The sequence below is a fragment of the Lissotriton vulgaris genome, chromosome 5 (assembly GCF_964263255.1).
Source record: "Lissotriton vulgaris chromosome 5, aLisVul1.2, whole genome shotgun sequence".
NCBI classification, from domain to species: Eukaryota; Metazoa; Chordata; class Amphibia; order Caudata; family Salamandridae; genus Lissotriton; species Lissotriton vulgaris.
Genome location: NC_141693.1, coordinates 80,955,033 through 80,974,475, shown reverse-complemented (window position 1 = coordinate 80,974,475; position 19,443 = coordinate 80,955,033). Strand labels below are relative to the sequence as shown.

At 47.9% G+C, this 19,443-nt stretch overlaps 1 protein-coding gene across 10 annotated transcripts in view; it reads left to right on the top strand.

Annotated features, from left to right (window-relative positions):
- The window catches only part of LOC147710249 (butyrophilin subfamily 3 member A3-like), a 192,360-nt gene that overhangs the window by 33,568 nt on the left and 139,349 nt on the right, over nucleotides 1-19,443 (top strand). For all 10 annotated transcript variants that reach the window (XM_086920929.1, XM_086920938.1, XM_086920937.1 and 7 more), the window contains exon 3: nucleotides 17,143-17,505. In XM_086920929.1, coding sequence (XP_086777055.1) covers nucleotides 17,143-17,505 — 363 coding nt within the window. The remainder of the gene's footprint in view (nucleotides 1-17,142; nucleotides 17,506-19,443) is intronic.

The window sequence follows — 19,443 nt, the reverse complement described above, 5'->3', positions numbered from 1 at the left end:
CTGTTCCTCCCTATCCGTTCTGTGCTTCTCCCCCAGAAAGATGCTCTATCTGCTCTGTGTTGCTCTCTTCCTTGTGTACTTCCCCTTGCAAACTCCCTCCATGCTTTGTGTTACTCTCTCCCTCCCTCGGTGTGCTTCTCTACCCTGAAAACACCCCCTGCCCGCACTTCTTGTCACTCTCTTCCTTTTGTGGTCCCCCTAAACCTGGAAAACACTTTCCCTGCTCCGTGTTGGCCTCTCCCTCATGTGCCTCCCTCCTCTAACCACCTAAACCCCCGAAACAGCATTGGCAAAACCAGTAGCCCACCTTGTTGGGGGTTTCTTAGTTTTGCGCAAGAAAGCATTTGGCAACTTACAAATACTGGAATTAACACATGGCGAAAACATGAGAAAGGTTAGAAAAGCTTGGCATGTGTGTAACATTAATCCGAAGTACAGCAACTACACATCCTGGGCAAACACAGGAGAAGATTATAGGAGAGCGACAGAGATAACACAAACAAGCAAATCAACGGAACCTAAGACAACATTAACAGAGGATCAAGCTGGCCCAAAGAGGTACACACGATGCTTCCCAAATGTAAACAAAATGATAACGATAGAGACATGTCACAAGGTACCCAAAACAAGTACTCAATACATGGTTATTGCACACACATTGGCACCACTGGAAGCAGTTGCTCAGAGTGCAGTGTGCTTTTAAACCACTGGAGTGGCACAGGGATAACAGTGTGAGGGAAAACTGAGGAACACACAATTGAACTGCTGGAGCTGAACACCACCGTGGAACTTGTCTTAAAATTCTGTTTCCTTGTCTGTGCCCTCTGATGTATGCTGATTTTTTTCTTGGCTTTCTTTCCTTACACCTTGTATTGTTGTTCCTATATCCCTGATAGGTTGTGCGCATTGGAATAACATACACTATAGATTTGACATAGGACTGAGGTCAGTATGTCTCTATCGAGTATAATAAACTTAATTGTGTGTGTGCCAGCTAACTCAGATGTCACTAGAAACTTCTCAAATAAACAAGAAGGGATTACTCTCTGACAACCGCATAAACATGACAAATTTGTTTCCCTTAGAGTCGGAAAATTATCTTTAGAGTCGTGGAAAGAATAGATAACTATTTCACTCAGTCAATCGTGTATGCTTCGTTTCTACAGAGTTGCACAGAAATAGTGAGACAGGCGTTTCAATAAAAGGGTTTATTGAACAGTCTTATTTCTCATGCAAGAGATATGAACTGCTACAATCGTAAGATAGAATGCGAAATAGAAGACGTACAGCGTTAACAGTAATATAAAATAATACTGTAATAGCATGGTCTGTAGCTATGACATATATAAAAGTACATACATAAAATACACAGGCTAAAATACTCAACTGGTGCTTCTAAAATAATCCTACCCCAGTGTACCTAACCTAAGTGTAGTACGAGGGAAGAAGTAGGTGCTTTTTTAGCTATAGTTTAGTTGTGCCAAGAATTGCCAAAGGTTTCTCTAGGTTCTAATCAGCTCCATACCTTAGAATGAGAGAGGTTGGTATCTCTTCCCGGGACTCGATCTCTAACACCCAGCAAGGGGAGTCAGAAACACTGGAGCTGAATTCTCGGCGAGGAGGAAGACAGTGTCAGTTGGGGAGTTGACTTCCTTCTGGACTTGCTGTGGCGAGCCGCGTTGTGCAAGTAGGTACCCGAACAGCACCGAACCTTGCCTTTCCATAGCAAGTGAAGGTAGATTTATATCTTGAAGGTGTTTAGGAAAGCCATTATTGACGTACAAGTTGGGCATAAGAACATCATGAATGAACCCCTAAGGAATAGATGTTCATGCGTAATAAATGAGTTCTTGGAGAAATCAATATCCAGGCAAGGGGAAGTCCCAAAGGCTTAAGAGTCGGGTTTTCCAAGAACTCGTTGTGACGAAGAGGATCGGATGTAGTTGACCAAGCCTGTACTTGGTTATCAAAGCAATGCCTAAATAAGGGCTGTAGTTCTATGCCTAAATAAGGGCATTGTGAATTGTACCTATATTAGGGCATATATCAGGAAATGTATATACAGTATCTAAATCGGCACACAACAACCTGTGCCGTCTCTGTTGACTTTCCAGTGGCCTCTGTGCATGTGTCCATGCACCCTCATCGCCAGTAGGCCTGCCACAGAGGCTCAACTAGAGCCACATTTCGGAGGGGGGCTGCTAAACATTTCGGGGGGCTGACTCTTCCAGCAATATGCAGAGTGGAGATGCAGGGGATCTAAGAAGGGGTGAAAAACAACAAAGCCTCATTCACAAGCAAATGGTCTTTTCAGTCAGTCAGTCAGTCAGTCAGAATACTTTATTTCGACAAATCAATATCATAAAAAGACAATGGTACTATACAGAACATACATTAAATACATTATTTATACACAATAAAAACAGGAAATTAAACCAATTAAAAATCTCCCCCAAAAAAAAGAAATGTCATAAGATAAAATCACAATAAATATAATAAAAACGTCAACCAATTTGATTGCCCCGACTATCATTTTTCACAGTGCAGACATCGTACAGATTTACATCCGAGTTCATTTAGGTACAATTAATCATTTTCCTGTTCCTAATCCTGACAGCACCCACTAGAAAACTAGCAACATGGAAAATGGTCCTGGGGGTCTGTATTAATTGCAAGTACAAGAGAGCAGGCTTGACTTGCAAGAACTCAGCCTCCTTAAGTATTGGGACCAGGAATTTCATCCTTAATTCCATGTAATGACCACAGAACATCAGAAAATGCATTGTGTTCTGAGTGGAAAAGTTGTCACAGGAGCACAGCAATGCATTTTCAGGAGTACTCCAATTGGAAAAATGACCTAGGTTCAGATGAATCAAGTTAAAACGAAAGCGAGTTAAAAGAAACCTATGGTAGGGACGGCTCACCACATTAAGGTAGATTTCAGGTCCTAATGAACTAGTCATAATGAGATTAGCCCTTACAATTGTTTTTTTAAGTTCTAATTCCTCTCTCTCCAGAGTCAACAATTGCGCCATTGCTACCTTGATTAGTGCAATGTCCTTTGATGTTATTGACTCGGGTGAAGAGAAAAGGTCCGGTCTCCCTAGTTTAAAAAGACTGTTTTTGATGTATGCCAGCCACTGAATCTTACTATAATTATCTAATAGGAGACAATCTTTCATTATAATATGGTTCAAGGAGATTTCCTGGTTCAACCAGGTCTTCATCCAGCATATTAAAGGAGCCATTTTTATCATGTCAGAAATAAAGCCTGCCCTCAATTCGGAATGGATCTTTTATAGAACTGTGAAGTACTCGGGTGGGGCTGTGTGTGTGCCCGAGAAGCTGTCTCAGCCCGGGCTGACTCACGAGGGGGAGGGGGGGAGGGGGGGAAGCAAATTGTACCCACTCCGTCCCGGACTCCCAGTCATGGAAACTGCAGAGGGCACAGCAGAACTTTGATAGGTAGCGCATTCGCGCGCTACACGAGATTGAGAGTGATGGGAGGTTAAGTCTCTTAGAAAGTTAGGGGCGGCCGTGCGGGCAAGTAACTCACCATCTAAGATAGTCCAGCTTTTGAGCAGGGGGGACGGCATCCATCCTTTAAAATAAGTAGGGGGATGCCGTCAACCCGCGTGGGCCCCTGACTCATGCCCTGGATGTTCAAATGCTTTACACAAAGCCTCTGAGATAAGCCTGTCGCTTGTGCCAAGCTACCAAGGGGGTGAGCAGGGGTTATTTTAGAAGTGTTTCCCCCTTACTCTGACTAGGAAGACGGGTCCCATTTTGCTCAAAGGTGCAAACCTTTGCCAAATAGAGACACCCATTTCTAACAGGGATGGAATGTGTATCTATTAAGATCTTTTTTATGGTTGAACAAACATTTTTAAATCATGAATTGGCTTGGACATGTGCTGTTTTATATTTACATTCTTGTATTTAATATACTGTTATTGTACAGTGTATTTATACTTTGATGGGTAACGGAAAGCGAATAAAGTATTACTACTACTACTACTATCAGGGGCGGTGCGTCCATTGGGGCGTTACCCCCCGCCCTCGCCCGCAGCACCCTCGGCGTCTCTGAACGTAAGTAAACTCAGTTTACTTAAGTTCAGAGACGCCGAGGGAGAACTGACAATCATGTCAGTCAGCATGACGGCTGACCGCCCACCCCCTTCAGAGTCTGAAGGGGGTGGGTGTTCCGGCGTCATGTTTACTGACAGGCATTGTCAGACCAGGGGCAGCAGGCAGCAGGCAGCAGCACAAGTGCGCATGACTGGGGAAGGTCGGCAAATTTTTCCGCCATGCCCAGTCATGCGCACTAGTGCCTGCTCAGGCTGGAGCATGACCATTAGGAAAGCGAGGGTTGAGCAAAGGCTCAAACCTCGCTCTCCTAATGGGCTGGCGGCGGAGAGTAACCGTGCCCTAAGTCAATGCTGGCGCTGCTCCAGCGCTAGGATTGGCTGAGAGGGGTTGCCACTCCAGTGTTGTTCGGAATCGTGAAGGCGCCAAGAGCCTAGGAGCAGAGGCGGCGCGGACCAGCAGTCACTCCAGTCAGGTAAGCTTTCTTTTTAGGTCTCACTAGCAATGCAGCGTGAATGTGCTGCAAAACACACAATAGTGTGGAAGCTTCGCCCACTCTCTGGTCCAGCTTCTTCATTGGCTTAGGTTATAAATGCTGCCTTTCGATTGGTTTTGAGCTTGTTAGTCCCTCCTCATGACAGCCATGTCAGTCATGTGTACCCTTCCATGGCTAATGGCCCCTTCACTGCACAGACTACTTTCTTCCTGTGTCCCCCCCTGCCCCCTCCCGCATTACGATGTCTTCCCCCCCCCCCCCCCCTCCTCCATAACTCCCCCCCCTGCCTAGTCGCTGGGCAACTAGCAGCCACGCCCACGCCATCCCTGCCTTTCAATTTCGAGGCAGTGCGTGTCTTCCGCATTGCTGTGTTATAGCATGCACTTTACAGTGCCCTGGGGGCACAAGCAGGGACCAACTACAGTGCTCCTGTACTGGCACGCCATCTATGTCCCCCCCGGGGCACACGCAGGCATCTACTTCTGCGTTTTTTTTTTGCTGTTAAAATTGAAATGGGAAAAAGGGAGGTCGGTGGACTGGGACACTAGAGACAGAGTAGGGTTCATCGCTGCGCTGGCTGCAGCAATGAGCATGGATTGTTAGCCCAGATTCTGTGGCCGGTTGGGGATACGCACTGCATTCACGTGACCTGGTGAGGTCAGTGATTGCCACACACCCTCTATCCATAACTCTCGCTGAGTGCGCGGCAGGGCAGCAGCAGCTTTGTTTCTTTACTTTCATTATTTTGGTGCCCCGGCCGCACCCGGCGTTCACTGGACGGATCCGTCACAAGAGCCGCAGGAGCAGGTGATTATAGAAAAGATCCACTCGTGCTCAAGTATAAGCTGATATTATGACAATGGATGGTGAATATTTACTCTGTTTTTGTTATTGTGAAAACTCCGGAAGAAAGCTAACGGTGAAACCAAATGGGATCCTAAACTGATTATACAGAGTATAAAGTAATTACTGATGTTTTATTCATGTGTGGAACATTGGCATGACCGTGCACATTAGGACATGGGTTTTATCCCGCGTATTAGAGCTCAACAAACTCGGGCCGGGCTGCTCCCTGCAGCTGGGAGAGCATGCACCAGCCGCCCTCAAATCGAAGGAAGTCAAACATTAAACTTCACTTATAACCTCTGACGTCGTAAAACTATCAGTGCTCTTAATAAAAATGATGTCCCTTTGCCTGGCCAGATTTATTACATCCATTTACCCATTAACGCCCGTGCCGCTTTCAGGGCCTGCCTGGCTCTCTTCTCTCATATCGGAGTCAGGCAGCCAGACACCTTCGATTGGGATGCTACATCGCATTCACTTGTTTCACTGCGAGTTGGCTAAGCAGGGCTGACCTAGCGCCCTGCTGTCATATTTTCAAGCAGCCCCGGCCGTGTAGGACCTCAGACCTGTATTTCCTGGGTCTGCCTGTCAATCACTGCAGAGGCCAGCAACACGCTTTTTCAAGTCGTCACAAGGTGACGAGCAGTGAAAGGGTGGGGTTACTACCTGCTGCCTGTGAGTGATTGTCACATGCATCCTGTAAAAAGATGCTCTGCTCATGCTTTAGCACCTACAGAATATCCGTTCACAGCATAGATAGCTGCTCATCGTTTTGCACAGAGCCAAACTATGAGGGGGAGCTGAGCCTGCAACGTATGTCAGGTAAACTGGGCCAGAGGCCTTGTCTGATGTCTGGCAGCCTGTGTGTGTGTGTTTTTTTTTTAAGTAGGGCCAATGGGAGAAGGGTGTGTGTCTTGGTGGCAGGGGATATCGTTGTGGCCACAGACGCTAAATTTGAGGCTGTGGGCTCAGCATCCTATGGTTCTGCTTGGGCCCTGGGCAAATAACTTAATATCCTCCTGCCAAACCATGCTTCTGACCTTGTGTAATGTAACTGGTGCTAAAAGAGTGGCGTCGGGAGAGGAGGAGGATATGATAGAGAAGGGTACAGGGAAAAAAATTACAAAATGGAACGGGAATAGACAGGGTGAATTGTGTATGTTGTTCTGGGGTCCAGGGTGCAAAAGCACAGATCCATTATTCATATGCTCGGAGCCAGGCCACTAAAGGGTCACAACAGCCTCTGCACGAGAAGCCCTCATTGAGCAAGAACAGGAGATTCTATTTGTCAGGCTTCCCACTAATGACTCTTTTTGTAATGCCTGAGTCTGCCCCCATATCCAGGGAGTGGTGCTTAAGAGGTGACAATTAGGTTTTCGACACCATGTGCTCACAGCAGGTAGGGTATACATCAGCATTCCTTTTTTTTTTTCAAAATTATTGGTAAAACTTTATTCTTTAATCCATTCCTTGCCATTAAGCAGAAACATTGGAGAGAGCAATGTTTGTTTTACAAAGGTAATGCTATCTCCCAGAAGCCCTGAACAGAGGGAAATGGGAATGGGACAAAGAAAATAATAAAATAGAGAGCCTCTATTCAGAGAAAATAATTCCTGATCTTTTGGTTAAAATACTTACACTATTCTGTTTCTTTACTTGATGAGTGTAACTGGAGAACGTAAGTAAGAGATGTGGAAAACAGAAAAGAAAAAAACCTGAAAACCACGTAGGCACCATCTGTCACCTCGATGCAAATATTCTCAACTATCAAAAGCTGAAGCAATTCTTTACAATATGCTGGGAGCCGCTGCAAACCATGCGTATTGTCAGGTACAGACTATGATGTTTTAACTCCGTTTTTAAACTAGGAAAAAACAAGCATTTACAATGCAATGGTTTCGCCTTTGGAAAAGTTAGAGCTATTTGCATTGTAAATAACAAAATTTGTATTTATGTGTTGGTTTTGAAAACAGATAAATAAACGGCATTGTCATTTACATTGCCATTAGCTTAATCTCGGCAGTCACTCTGCACTCCCTAGCATTCTGCAGTCACTCTGCACTCCCTAGAACTCCCTAGTCACTATGCAGTCCCTAGCACTCCCTTGTCACTCTGCAGTCCCTAGCACTCCCTAGTCACTCTGCAGTCCCTAGCACTCCCTAGTCACTCTGCAGTCCCTAGAACTCCCTAGTCACTATGCAGTCCCTAGCACTCCCTAGTCACTCTGCACTCTCTAGCACTCCCTAGTCACTCTGCACTCTCTAGCACTCCCTAGTCATTCTGCACTCTCTAGCACTCCCTGGTCACTCTGCACTCTCTAGCACTCCCTACTCTGCACTCTCTACTCTGCACTCTCTACTCTGCACTCTCTACTCTGCACTCTGCACTCTCTAGTCTGCACACTCACTACTGTGCACTCACTACGCTGCACTCTGCACTCACTACTCTGCACTCTACACACTCACTCTGCACTCTACACAAAGATCCGTTACAATTAAAATAAAATAAAACGAGGTGTAAAAAATTATATGAAGCAATCTTCCTCGAGTTTTTCTAGCACCTGATTCTCTCCCTTCCTTCCCCCTTCTAGCTCCCCACCTCACCTTCTGCCCACACTTTTTCAGATAATGCTGTGAATGGGTGCAAGTATTTATTTTACTTAATGCAGTTTTATTTAGCGTAAACTTTTCTAGCACCCGATTCTCTCCCTTCCTTCCCAGTTCTTGCTCCCCACCTCACCTTCTGCCCACACTTTTTCAGATTATGCTGTGAATGGGGAATGGCGGGCAAAAAGAGATGGGGTGAAGGAGGGACGAGGGGGTCGTAGGGAGGGGGGTGGGGCGCCAAGGACAGATGGTGGATGTGTTATACAAGGACGAGGGAGGGATAGAGTTATTGGGTGTAGGGATAGGGAGGGTCGTACGAAGTGGGTACGAAGGGAAGGGGCCGGAATGGAAGGGGGGAGACGGGGGAGGAGATGAAGAGAAGAAACGTCAGGAGAGCTGAAGGAAGGGGGCCGGACAAGCTGGCTGCAGAGTGAAACCGGGTAGTGGAGAGAAGGAGGGACGAAGTGAAGGAGATGTGAGAAGGATAGGATGAGAGGGTTGGAAGGGAGCCTGGCTGAGGCTCAGCAGGGGCTGGAGCTGAATAACAGACGGGATGCAGCGGGGGTCTGTGTGGAATGATGGAGGGGTAGGTGAGGCGAAGGGTTGTGAACTGATGGTGGGAAGAAGGGGCACCAGAGGAGAAGACGGACTCAGGAGAGACAGGCAGGGAGGAGGAAATGAAGGGGAGGTGGACTGTGAGATTGGGGTAACTGGAAGGCGTCTTGGAATGAAGGTTTGGCAAGTATAGAGCCGAGACAAGAGTGAAGGGATGGGTGAAAGGGGCTTAGGGGGGCGTGGTAGATGACACTGGTGTAACAGGCTGGTGGGTTAAGGCCCCTGCCACTGGGAGGTCCGAGTGCAACGTGCAGGTCTTAGCTTTGAGTGCCCTGAGGGGGTTCAACTGCGTCGGTGCAAATCAAGATTGCCAGCTGCAGAAATGCGTGCACCATTTGAGGGCCCAGTGCTAGCAAGGTAGTTCGGCAAGTTTGCAGCTTGCAGTATCAGCTCCCAGGTTTCCACTACATTCAGACCGTACAACTGTTCACCGCAGAGGTCTGAATGCCACGTGTAAAACCATTCCAGTTCTGGTAAGATAACCAAGTGGGTTGTGCACCTGATGCGGACCTCTGTCCGCTAACTACTGGTAAAAAAGTTGAGCGGGTTGATGCACGGACTGCGGAGATCTGTGCATGTGTAATATGCCGGTCCTAGGTTCGAATTCCAGTAAAACAGCTGAATGTGCGCAGGGCCTGCAGTGCACATCTGGGGGTCCCCTGCAGGTCACTGGTGGGAGTGCGTTCCCGGGCTCTTACTCTGTCGAGGCGGGTGGGGGTGGTATTGTGGGGGGGAGGTGCGACAAGGGGGTGGGTCACAGAGATCAGGGGAGGGCTCTATGCAGCGGCGGCAGGGGGGTTGCTGAGGCAACAGGTGGGTGTTGTGCTATTGGGAATGGTGGCTGCTGGGGCGGGAGGGGTGATTGGGGGGTGTCAGGGCTGCGGTACTGGGGGCCAGCGAGGACAGATAAAGGGGCAGTGGGTGCCCCAGTGGCTGGGTGGGTGCTTGGGTGATAGTGGATGGTGGTTTCGGATGCTGGGGGGGGGGCTAGGAAGGGGTGGGGGCTGGGGCAGCAGGGGGTGCTTTGCTGCAGCGGGACGGGCTACTGCTGGGGCAGCGGGTGCCTTGATGGCTCGTGGGGGGGCTGATGCCAGGCTCTGCTCGCTCGGTCAGGGTGGCAGCGCCGCCATTAATCACCGGCAGCCTCCCTCCCTGGCATTGATGGATGATGGGCAGGCGGGGCGTGAGCGTGCGTGGAGGGGGCTTCCTCCTCTTAGGCTGGGCTTGGCGATCCGTTCAGAGGGAGCTCCTGCACCAGAGAGCTTCTTCTCAGAGAGAACAGGTGCTTTTTAAAGCGCCAATGCACAGTTCCGCTTGTTGTGGGCGCTATAGAAATCATTAAAATCGCTCCTTTCTGTGACAGGAGTCCTCTTCATGATGCCGCGTCCCCTCTGCAGGTGTTTGGGGGGGTCCTAGATCTCTTCCGGTGGGGGCTGCTCAGTGACCCCCCGGGCCCTGCTGGGGTGCGTGCAGCACCGCCTCGGATGGATGCTGCCCGGTCCTCGCCCTGCCCCCGTCCCCAGGGCCTTTAGACCCTCGGCAGAGGCCCATTCTACTGCCCTCCCTGCTTACTGTCCTCCCTCTCTGCCTGCAACCCCCTCCCTGTCGGTGATGCCTGTGCGCTGCAGGTGCAGGCGGGCTGGAGGAGGGGGGATGGGGGCAGCCCAGCTTTAAAGGGACAGTGTGCCTGTGAACGGATTCTGTGGGTGGCAGCTGGTCAGAGGGACAGGGCGCCCGAGATCACCGGGTTAAAGGGACAGGAAGTAAAACAAGGAAAGGCACGGACAGCGGGAGGGGGGCAGGAAAGGCACGGACAGCGGGAGGGGGGGCGGGAACGGCACAGACAGTGGGAGGGGGCGGGAAAGGCTCGGACAGCGGGAGGGGGGGCGGGAAAGACACAGACCGCGGGAGGGGGGCGGGAAAGGAACGGACAGTGGGAGGGGGGCGGAAACGGCAAGAAAGGCACTCACCTGGACTTCCTCCGGCGGCGGTCGGCCGTGGAATGACAAAAAGAAACGTTGACGACCCAAAAAATAAACCCGCCCACCGCCGCACTGACGTCCTAAAAGGAGTCGTATGAGAAAAATTCTCAGGAACGCCCACGAGTCGCCTTACAGAATGACGGACGCCTCTGTTTTCCAATGGATAGCCCCCATTTATGGAGCTAGCCAATGGGAAACAGAGGCGGGACAAACAGTCAAACTGCAAAACAAAAGATTTCGCCTGCGCGAAACGCTGCTTGCGCAGCTTTCGACAGGGGAAACCTAACAAAAAGGGTATTAATGCTGCAATGTTCCAGGGAGCAAACTTGTGCATGTATTAATATATGTATCTTTATTTAAATTATCACACAGATGGCACTTAACCCATATGAAATTCTGCACTTTGTCAAACAGCCACAGAGAAAATAAATCACAAAACCCCCCAAAAAGCGTGGAGTACTTCAACAAACATAACAAGTCTTTCACTCATTCAACATTTTGTTTTATCAAAATTCATAAGGCTAAATTAGAGCTTGGAAAAGAAACATTCTGACATTTGGCCTTGAATTGAATAAGGAATTGGGGTGCAAGTAATTATCCACACGTACGTATACGCTATAATTATATACACGTATGTATAACATACATACGCTATGTATTCAACCCTGTTTACGTGGTCCTCAACGCAGACTTCACAAGGAAAATGTATTATCAAACTGCAGAAAAGAAAAACAAAGGGATCTATGGCATTGGAAAACCTTTTCAGAAAGAACTACGGTGGATGACACACACGTCAGTGCAGAATTTCAAAAGGTTTATTATAATACAACTGTTTCGATTTACACAGGCAAAGAAGATGCGCAGATACCAGTTACGTAGGATGCACCATTCTTATAAAGCTTCTAAAATGTTGATATTGTAAGGCTTTCTCTTTAAACTCTCCACCAGCAACTGTGCATAATTTCTTTAAAAAAAAGGTTTATTATTTTAATGGTTGCATCCCTGAACAACAAGCACTGCTCGCAGCTTCTCACTCACTCTGAGAAGCTCAACCTCTTGCATTTCAGCCACCCTTCACAATTGTGCTATCTGGCTCAATCTCACCCACATATCATTCTGACACAGGAAATTATGGATGTTTCTTTTGCGAAATCTTTAGTTCATCAGTAACAAATGGTGTAGGCTGGCTGGATTCAGCTGGTAGCATATAATGGTGATGCTATGTTAAATATCTCAGTGGATTCCGATTGCACAAGATGCTGGTTATTGAAATAAAATGGTGTATATTGATGTTATTTGACATTTGTAGCTAGCAAGCATAGCTTCCTGTTTAGGTCTCGCCTGAGCCAAAGCGCTTGCGCATTGCTCCGGCGAGATTATAGTAAGCGGTCCGAAAAGTCTACCAAAACGGCGGATTAGACACAGTTCATGTGAGACAGGCGCGTGCACAACACCAGCCACGTCATACACCACCATTTGTCTGTGCCTCGGCATCAGACTTCAAAGGCTGCCGCTCCCCCGCCCCCCATCAGACTTCAAAGGAAATCACTCCCGCTCCCCCGCCCCCCACCACTGCAATGCAGAGAGCTTGTTAGAGCTTCAAAATAAGCTGCGCTGCTGGTCAAAGACTTTTACCTTTATTTCTTTTTCCCATTTTGGGCAGCCCTCACTTCATCTTTCAGGATGGCTGCTGCATGCCTTTCTTTTCTTGTACGTGGCTCGCCCAACACAAAATTATACATATTTTTTCAGCACGGCATGATGCACGTCATCTTTAACAATGGCGGTTACGCGCCTTTCTTTTGTTATGCACGGCTCGCCCACCTCTTTATTTTAATTTGACTTTCGCCGTCCCTCATCAGTGTTTGTCAATGTAATTGCATGCACGGTGCGCACTATAAGGGTCCATTTGAATTGTTTACAATGGTGGTGGGCGCCACACATACCACTCGCAGCAATGCGGGCATTGTTCGTGTTTATTTTCCTGGCGCCCTGGGCGCTTTCACTTTTATTTGTTTGTCACAATTGTGGCAATTTAACTGTCCAGAGGCACACACATCACACGTGGCAATATAGGATGCTTCTTGTGTTCATTGTCTGTGCCATGCGTGCTTTCACTTGCATTTGTTTTTACAAAGGCAGCAATTTAACTGTCACCGTACCGGGTTACACACACCACTTGCAGCAATAAAGGGTGCTTCTCATGTTTTATGTCTGCACCCCATGCAAGTGCTCACTTTTGTTTTTTACAATGGCAGCAATTTAACTTCCACCGTTCTAGGGCACACACACCATTTGGGGCAATATAGGGTGCTTCTCATGTTTATTGTCTGCGCGCCATGTGCGCTTTCACTTTTATCTGTTTGTCAAAATTGCAGCAATTTGACTTTCGCCATCCCACGTCGCCCACGTCCGTGCTTCTCACTCTCAGCGCACCGTGCACACTTTCAGTTTTATTACTTCCCTTTGCAGCCTCCAGGGTAAAACAAAATAAACAGCGCCAGGCAGCCTAACCCCAGAAAACCATGGCGGCAAATAATGGCTGCTTGGAGTCTTGGTAGCAGGAGCAGAAATCTGCACGCAATCGTCCTTTATCTCACATGTTTAATTGCAGCAGTTTCATTTTCTGTAAAGCACGGCACGCATTAGGAAAACTCCTCAGGCTATTTCTCCTGCTCATACCTAGCTGTGCACACTGGTGTAGCCGAATAAATGCTTCCCCTCAATTTCTCATTTTTTCTAAAGATGAATATTATAAACACTGCCCGCGGCACAGTTTCTCTGAAAAGGTAGCACAGTCAGCGTAAGGCAAGCAGTGTAGCACAAGCTCCATTCTAGTTTTTATTTTTACAAATAACTTGTTTGGATAAGAGGCTTACACGCATACTTTTGACCACCTCACAGACCCCCTTCCCTGCAGCTCAACACACAATCTGCCCCTGCTCCACAGCCTCTCCCTCCTCCGCTGCTCCCCCTAATGCACACACAGCTCACACCACTTCGCCACACCTCACAGACCCCCTTCCCTGCAGCTCAACACACAATCTGCCCTTGATCCACAGCCTCTCCTCCCTCCTTCACTGCTTCCCCCTAATGCACACACAGCTCACACCACTTTGCCACACCTCACAGACCCACTTCCCTGCAGTTCACACTGCTGCACACTGCTGCATTACTCACACTGCTGCACGCTGCATACTGCTGCACGCTGCACACTGCTGCACGCCTCACACTGCTGCACGTCTCACATCTCACACTGCCGCACGCCTCACACTGCCGCACGCCTCACACTGCCGCACGCCTCACACTGCCGCACGCCTCACACTGCCGCACGCCCCACACTGCCGCACGCCCCACACTGCCGCACGCCCCACACTGCCACACTGCTGCACGCCACACACTGCTGCACGCCACACACTGCTGCACGCCAAACAACACTACCACATCACTCTAGGACACCACCACATCACTCTAGCACACCACCACATCACTTTAGGACACCACCACATCACTCTGGGACACCACCACATCATTACTCAGCACCACAACGGGCATCACTCAGCCAGCACAAATTAAAAAACATTGTCATTTACAATACCAATAGCTCACAATTTTCTAATGCGAGACCTATTGCATTGCAAATACTTGTTTATGTTGGACATGTGTGGTACAGTACTACCCAAACACCCACGTATTCTAATTGGAGCCAGTCCGCCTGTCGGCCAACCACGCTTAGCATTCTGTTATTTGTAGGCCCATGTTGATGCGATATTGGAAACCAGATGATCTGGGCGCACAGGAGACAAGGGTTTTCCCGTAATTTAGTAATGGTGTCAAGATGAGGGAGAGAAGGGTTGGAGGGATATACAGAGGATAGACAGTCCACTCCGATGGGTGGGTAGCTGACACACTCCCGAAAATGAATGATTCATGCTGCATGTGCCTGCTAGCCAGCAATGCTAGTTTATTGAGGGACATACGGGCTTAAAATGTTTGGAGTGGTAACATGTTTGATTTAAAGAATGGCACAGACACAGGATGTGGGGTTTAAAGGTAGTCAAATTTGGGGTGGGGGGGGGCTAGGAAATCAAGCTTTCGAAATGTTACAAGAATTTCAAATATCGACATGTGGTGAATGATAAGCGCCCATTGAGTCTGAGTCACGTTCTAATAAGTAGGCAAATGCGTATTATAATGCAGTTTAGGGTCTTCGGAGAGCAAGAGGATTAGTTGGGTGTCGGATGTGTAGGAGATTATGTTGGATCTGACAATGTCTGCAAAGGGGTGATGTAGATGTTGAAGAGGGTGGGGCTAAGGAATGACCATTGGGATATGCCCCAGACTTAAGTTCATGGGGGCAGAAGTGAAGGGAGGAAATCAGATACTCTGTATGCATAACTGCCAGGAAAGAGGTGATCGATTAGAGGTTGTTCTGCTAGATGTTTAGTTGATGAGGGTGTGGTTGAAGATGGTGTCAGATGCCACTGAGAGGTCGAGAAGGATCAGGGCTACCATTTCTCCATGGTCAAGGAGGGTTCTAATGTCTCTGGATGCGATCAGTTCGGTCTTGGTGCTATGATTGGTGCGGAATCCTGACTGTGAGGCATCGAGTAGGTGGTTGTATTCGAGGTTTTCAGTGAGCTGTTGGTTGATGGCCTTCTCGAGTACTTTTGCTGGGTGGGGGGAAATGGAGATCGGTCAATAGTTCTTGGTGTTGCTGCGGTCAGCTGAGGGTTTCTTTAGGAGGGGTTTCACTTCAGCGTATTTCCAGCTTTCTGGAGAGGTTCCAATGGAGTTGGAGATGGGGAGCATGCTGGTGAGCTCTGTGCTGATTTGGGTTGGTTCTGAGGTTGAAGGAATGGAGGGGGCAGGGGTCGGTGGCCCCCCCAGAGTGGATATACAACATGATGGCTGTTGTGGTCAGGGTGGTGAATGGAGACCAGGTGGTGATTGTTTGGTTGGTATTTGCTGGTTGGCTGAGGTTGTCGAGGTAAAGGGAGTTGGGTTGGGGATCAAAGTTTTTGTAGATGGTGGCAATCCTGCCATGGAATTAGTCTGAGAGGATGTTTTTGAGTTCCTGGGAGGGGTGGATGGTGTTCTCTAATGCTACTGGATTGAAGCATTGATGCTTGGTGGATTTCAGCCCTGGTGTGTACCAGCTGGTTTGTTTGGAGGTCTTGTTGGATTTTGCTGGTAAAGCTAGTCTGTCAGCGCATTTGGTGACCTAGGTGGTATAGTTCTGATCGCCTTGTTGATGTCTGCTAACATTTTGGGGTGAGTGGAGCTGAGGACCTGTGTCTACTGGGTATAGGTTACCTTGACCCAGCTGCAGTCGGGGGAGCTGTCGTGCTTGATGCTGGTGTGCAGCGTGTTGGAGATTGTGAAGTGGATGATGGAGTGGTCTGTCCAGGTGAGTTTTGTGACGTGGGTGAATGTGATTCCGTTGCTGGAGGAGAAGATGGCGTCCGGCTTAGTGCTTGGATTCATTGACCAGTTGGGTGAGACCAATGCTATCAAGATTCTCGAGGAGGTTGTTGGAGTTGGTGTTGTTGGGGTCATCGGCGTGACAGTTGAGATCGCTGAGTACAACGTAGTGGTGGGAGTCTATGGATAGGGGGTGATAGGGTTGGAGATGGCACTGCAGAAAGTAGGTCGGTGCCTCGGGGGTCTGTAGGCAAGAATGTTTCTTATTGTGGTCATGGTGTCGGTTTGTAGTCAAAAGCTGAGGTGCTGCATGAGAGGTGTAGGTCATCGGCGGTGGTGGTGCATCGAATGGCATCCTTGAGCCGGGTCTGGTGGCTCAGTGGACTAAAGCAGCCACTGCAGGGGCCTGTGTTTGACCTCATGTTCACAGGTTCAAATCCCGGCGGGTCCACTCAGCCTTTCATCCATTTGAGGTCGATAAAATGAGTACCATTGAGATGAGTAACAATAAACATCTGTTATTCCCCTTCGGGTAATCGTGCCCTTTACAAAGACACCTGTTATGTGTGTTGTTATGTTGAAGATGATGGCAATGTCCCTCCACTTTTTGTTGGTGCGGCCCTGGCGTATTATTTTGTAGCCATCGGGGTGACAGTGGCTTCAAGGAATAGTTGAGCCATGTTTTGGTGATGAAGCTGATGTCTGTTACCATCACCAGTGGTGGAAAATGGTGTCTCCTTCCAGCTTGTGCAGTAGTGCGACATGTTGTATAATGACACCACCTTTTCTAAAGAAATTGTCACTTAGGTGCAGAATATCTCAACTGATACATTTAATTAGGTTGTTTAAGGTTCAAGACGCAAATTGTTAGGGTCAATGACACAATGTGCAAACTGCTCTCTGCTTATAACAAGACCTACTAACATAGAAGAAAATATGAATTTAGCTCAAATTTGTAGGAGTAGAAAATAAAAGCCTTACAAAATTAAACATGTCTGGACTCTTTTCTTCTAATGTGCACCTTACGCCCGGAACCACATCTGCACTCTCATCTGTGCTGAAAGTTATCTTCTGTGTTCCTTGACAGGTGCAGCAGTGCAGTCTGTGCAGGCGGTTGGACCCAGCCAGTCTATCTGTGCCACTGTTGGTGGAAAGACAATATTTTCCTGCCATCTCAACCCCCCAATTAGTGCAGAGGAACTAGAAGTCTCCTGGGCAACAGAGAATCAAACCTACCTAGTGCATTCCTATTACAAGGGGACGGAATACGATAAGCCAGATGAACAGTATAAAGGAAGGACAATATTGATCAAAAAAGATATTGCACACGGAGGCGTGGCCTTGTCACTCACCAATCTTACCCGCTCCGATACTGGACGATATATGTGCACCTTCAGATCCACAACTCGGGATATGGACACCTTTGCAGAATTCGAGCTAGAGGTAGCAGGTCAGTGCCTTTGTGGATTCATTTGTATTTTTGTAACACTAGAGGATCGAAAGTCACCAATACAGAATAGTATTAATTAATAGAAAAGAGTTGTGGCAATCTTCACTCTTCAACATTGGCAAGAATGTTGCCCCCCCCCCGCTCTTGTATTATGCTTTGCCATGGTTTTGTTTCAGTTCAATGTGAAGATTCACAGCAGCTCTCTTGATTCCACCATAACCTTCTATGGGTATTATAGTACTGAGATCTATGTTAAAGAGTGATTGTGGCACCTCTTATGAACTCATTCTAAGTGGCAGAACTGCTTTGAATAGTTCCTATGGACGGGCCACTTCTTGAGGTGTCATTTTCTGTTCATATGGACTGTTAATGAATGTATGTAGGTGCATCTGCATGTTTGTGGTCTTTGCATAACACAAAAATAAGTTAAAGGAACTAATTTATTTCGATTTATCCTAGATTCAGTGAGACAGAGACTTATGTCTGCTTTATATTTACTTCCTGCCCATTTGGAGTGATTGCTAATGTTAGGGGCAGGGTTGGACCAGGACAAAAAATAGTCCTGGTATCAAACAAAAGCAGCCCATGTTATAAAAATCAGATAGATAAAATAGTGACTCATATTTTAAATCAAGCCAATTCGACATTTTGTAGACACACTGTATGGGTATTTTGCATGGCGTGGAAGACTTTGCATTTTTGTTTGCTACAGGCAATATTTGTGGTAATATTAGGGAAATCAACAGTCGAAACTGCCCCTTTGGCCATAAAACTGCCCCTACTATAAAAACCAACCCTACCGTAGATGTGCTTCATGGCCTACACTGGGAAATACCCTTTACCGCTTACATATGTAGATTTGCAGTTGCATTTTTACCTTGTGAGTGTTTGCTGAACAAGTGCTTTCTGGATAGCCTTTCTTAGTGGCTGATTCTTTCTGTTTATTCCACCCTCATATGGAGTGAATATGAGCTGTCGAAATTCCTGGGAACGTTCCTTTGGCAGAGCCCTCTTTCCTCCTAGTTCACTCAGTGCTTATATGGAGTTGTTATGAGTGGCCGATGTACTTCCCAAGCTTCTTGTCTCAGTGCATATTATTTTTATTAGTTTTCTAGACATTTCTGAAATCGAATTGGTAAAAATGTACTTTACATTAAACAAAGTTGTTATGCGTTTTAGAAGAACTTCAGTCCGATCTCACTCCTCCCCTTCCCAGCCTATGTCATGGAGAAGGCCATCAACGCCCAACTCTCCAAGTTCATCTAAGTGAACCACGACCTGGACAACTCTCAATCTGGCTTCCAAAGCAAACACAGCACAGAGACTGCACTCCTCGCTGCCGTAGATGACAATCGCTCCGTCATTGACTGGGGCAATACCACAGCCCTAATCCTACTGGACCTCTTGGCCGCCTTCAACACCATCTCCCACCGAACCATAATCACAAGACTCCACGATGCCGGCATCCATGACAAGGCGTTGAACTTGATCCAATTCTTCCTCACCGGCCAGACCCAGCGAGTCAGACTACCGCTGTTCCTCTCAAAACCCACGGAGTTCAGCTGTGGAGTACCCCAGGGTTCCTCCCGCTTCATCATCTACATGGTCCCCTTCGCAGCCATCGTCAGAAGCTACGGACTCAACATAGTCTCCTACACTGACAACTCCCAGCAGATCCTCTCCCTCACTTATGAACCCACAACCGCCAGAAACAATTTCCACAGTGGAATGAAGGCCGTTGCTACCTGGATGAAAGGCTACTGCCTCAAGCTTAACTTGGACAAGACCGAAGTACTCATCCTGGGACCAACTCCTTCAGCCTGGGACTCCTGGAGGCCAGCCGCTCTGGGATCTCCCCCCCTCACCCCCCCCCCGACAGACCACGCAAACAACATCGGCATCATATTGAACTAATCACTCACTGTGAAACACCAAATC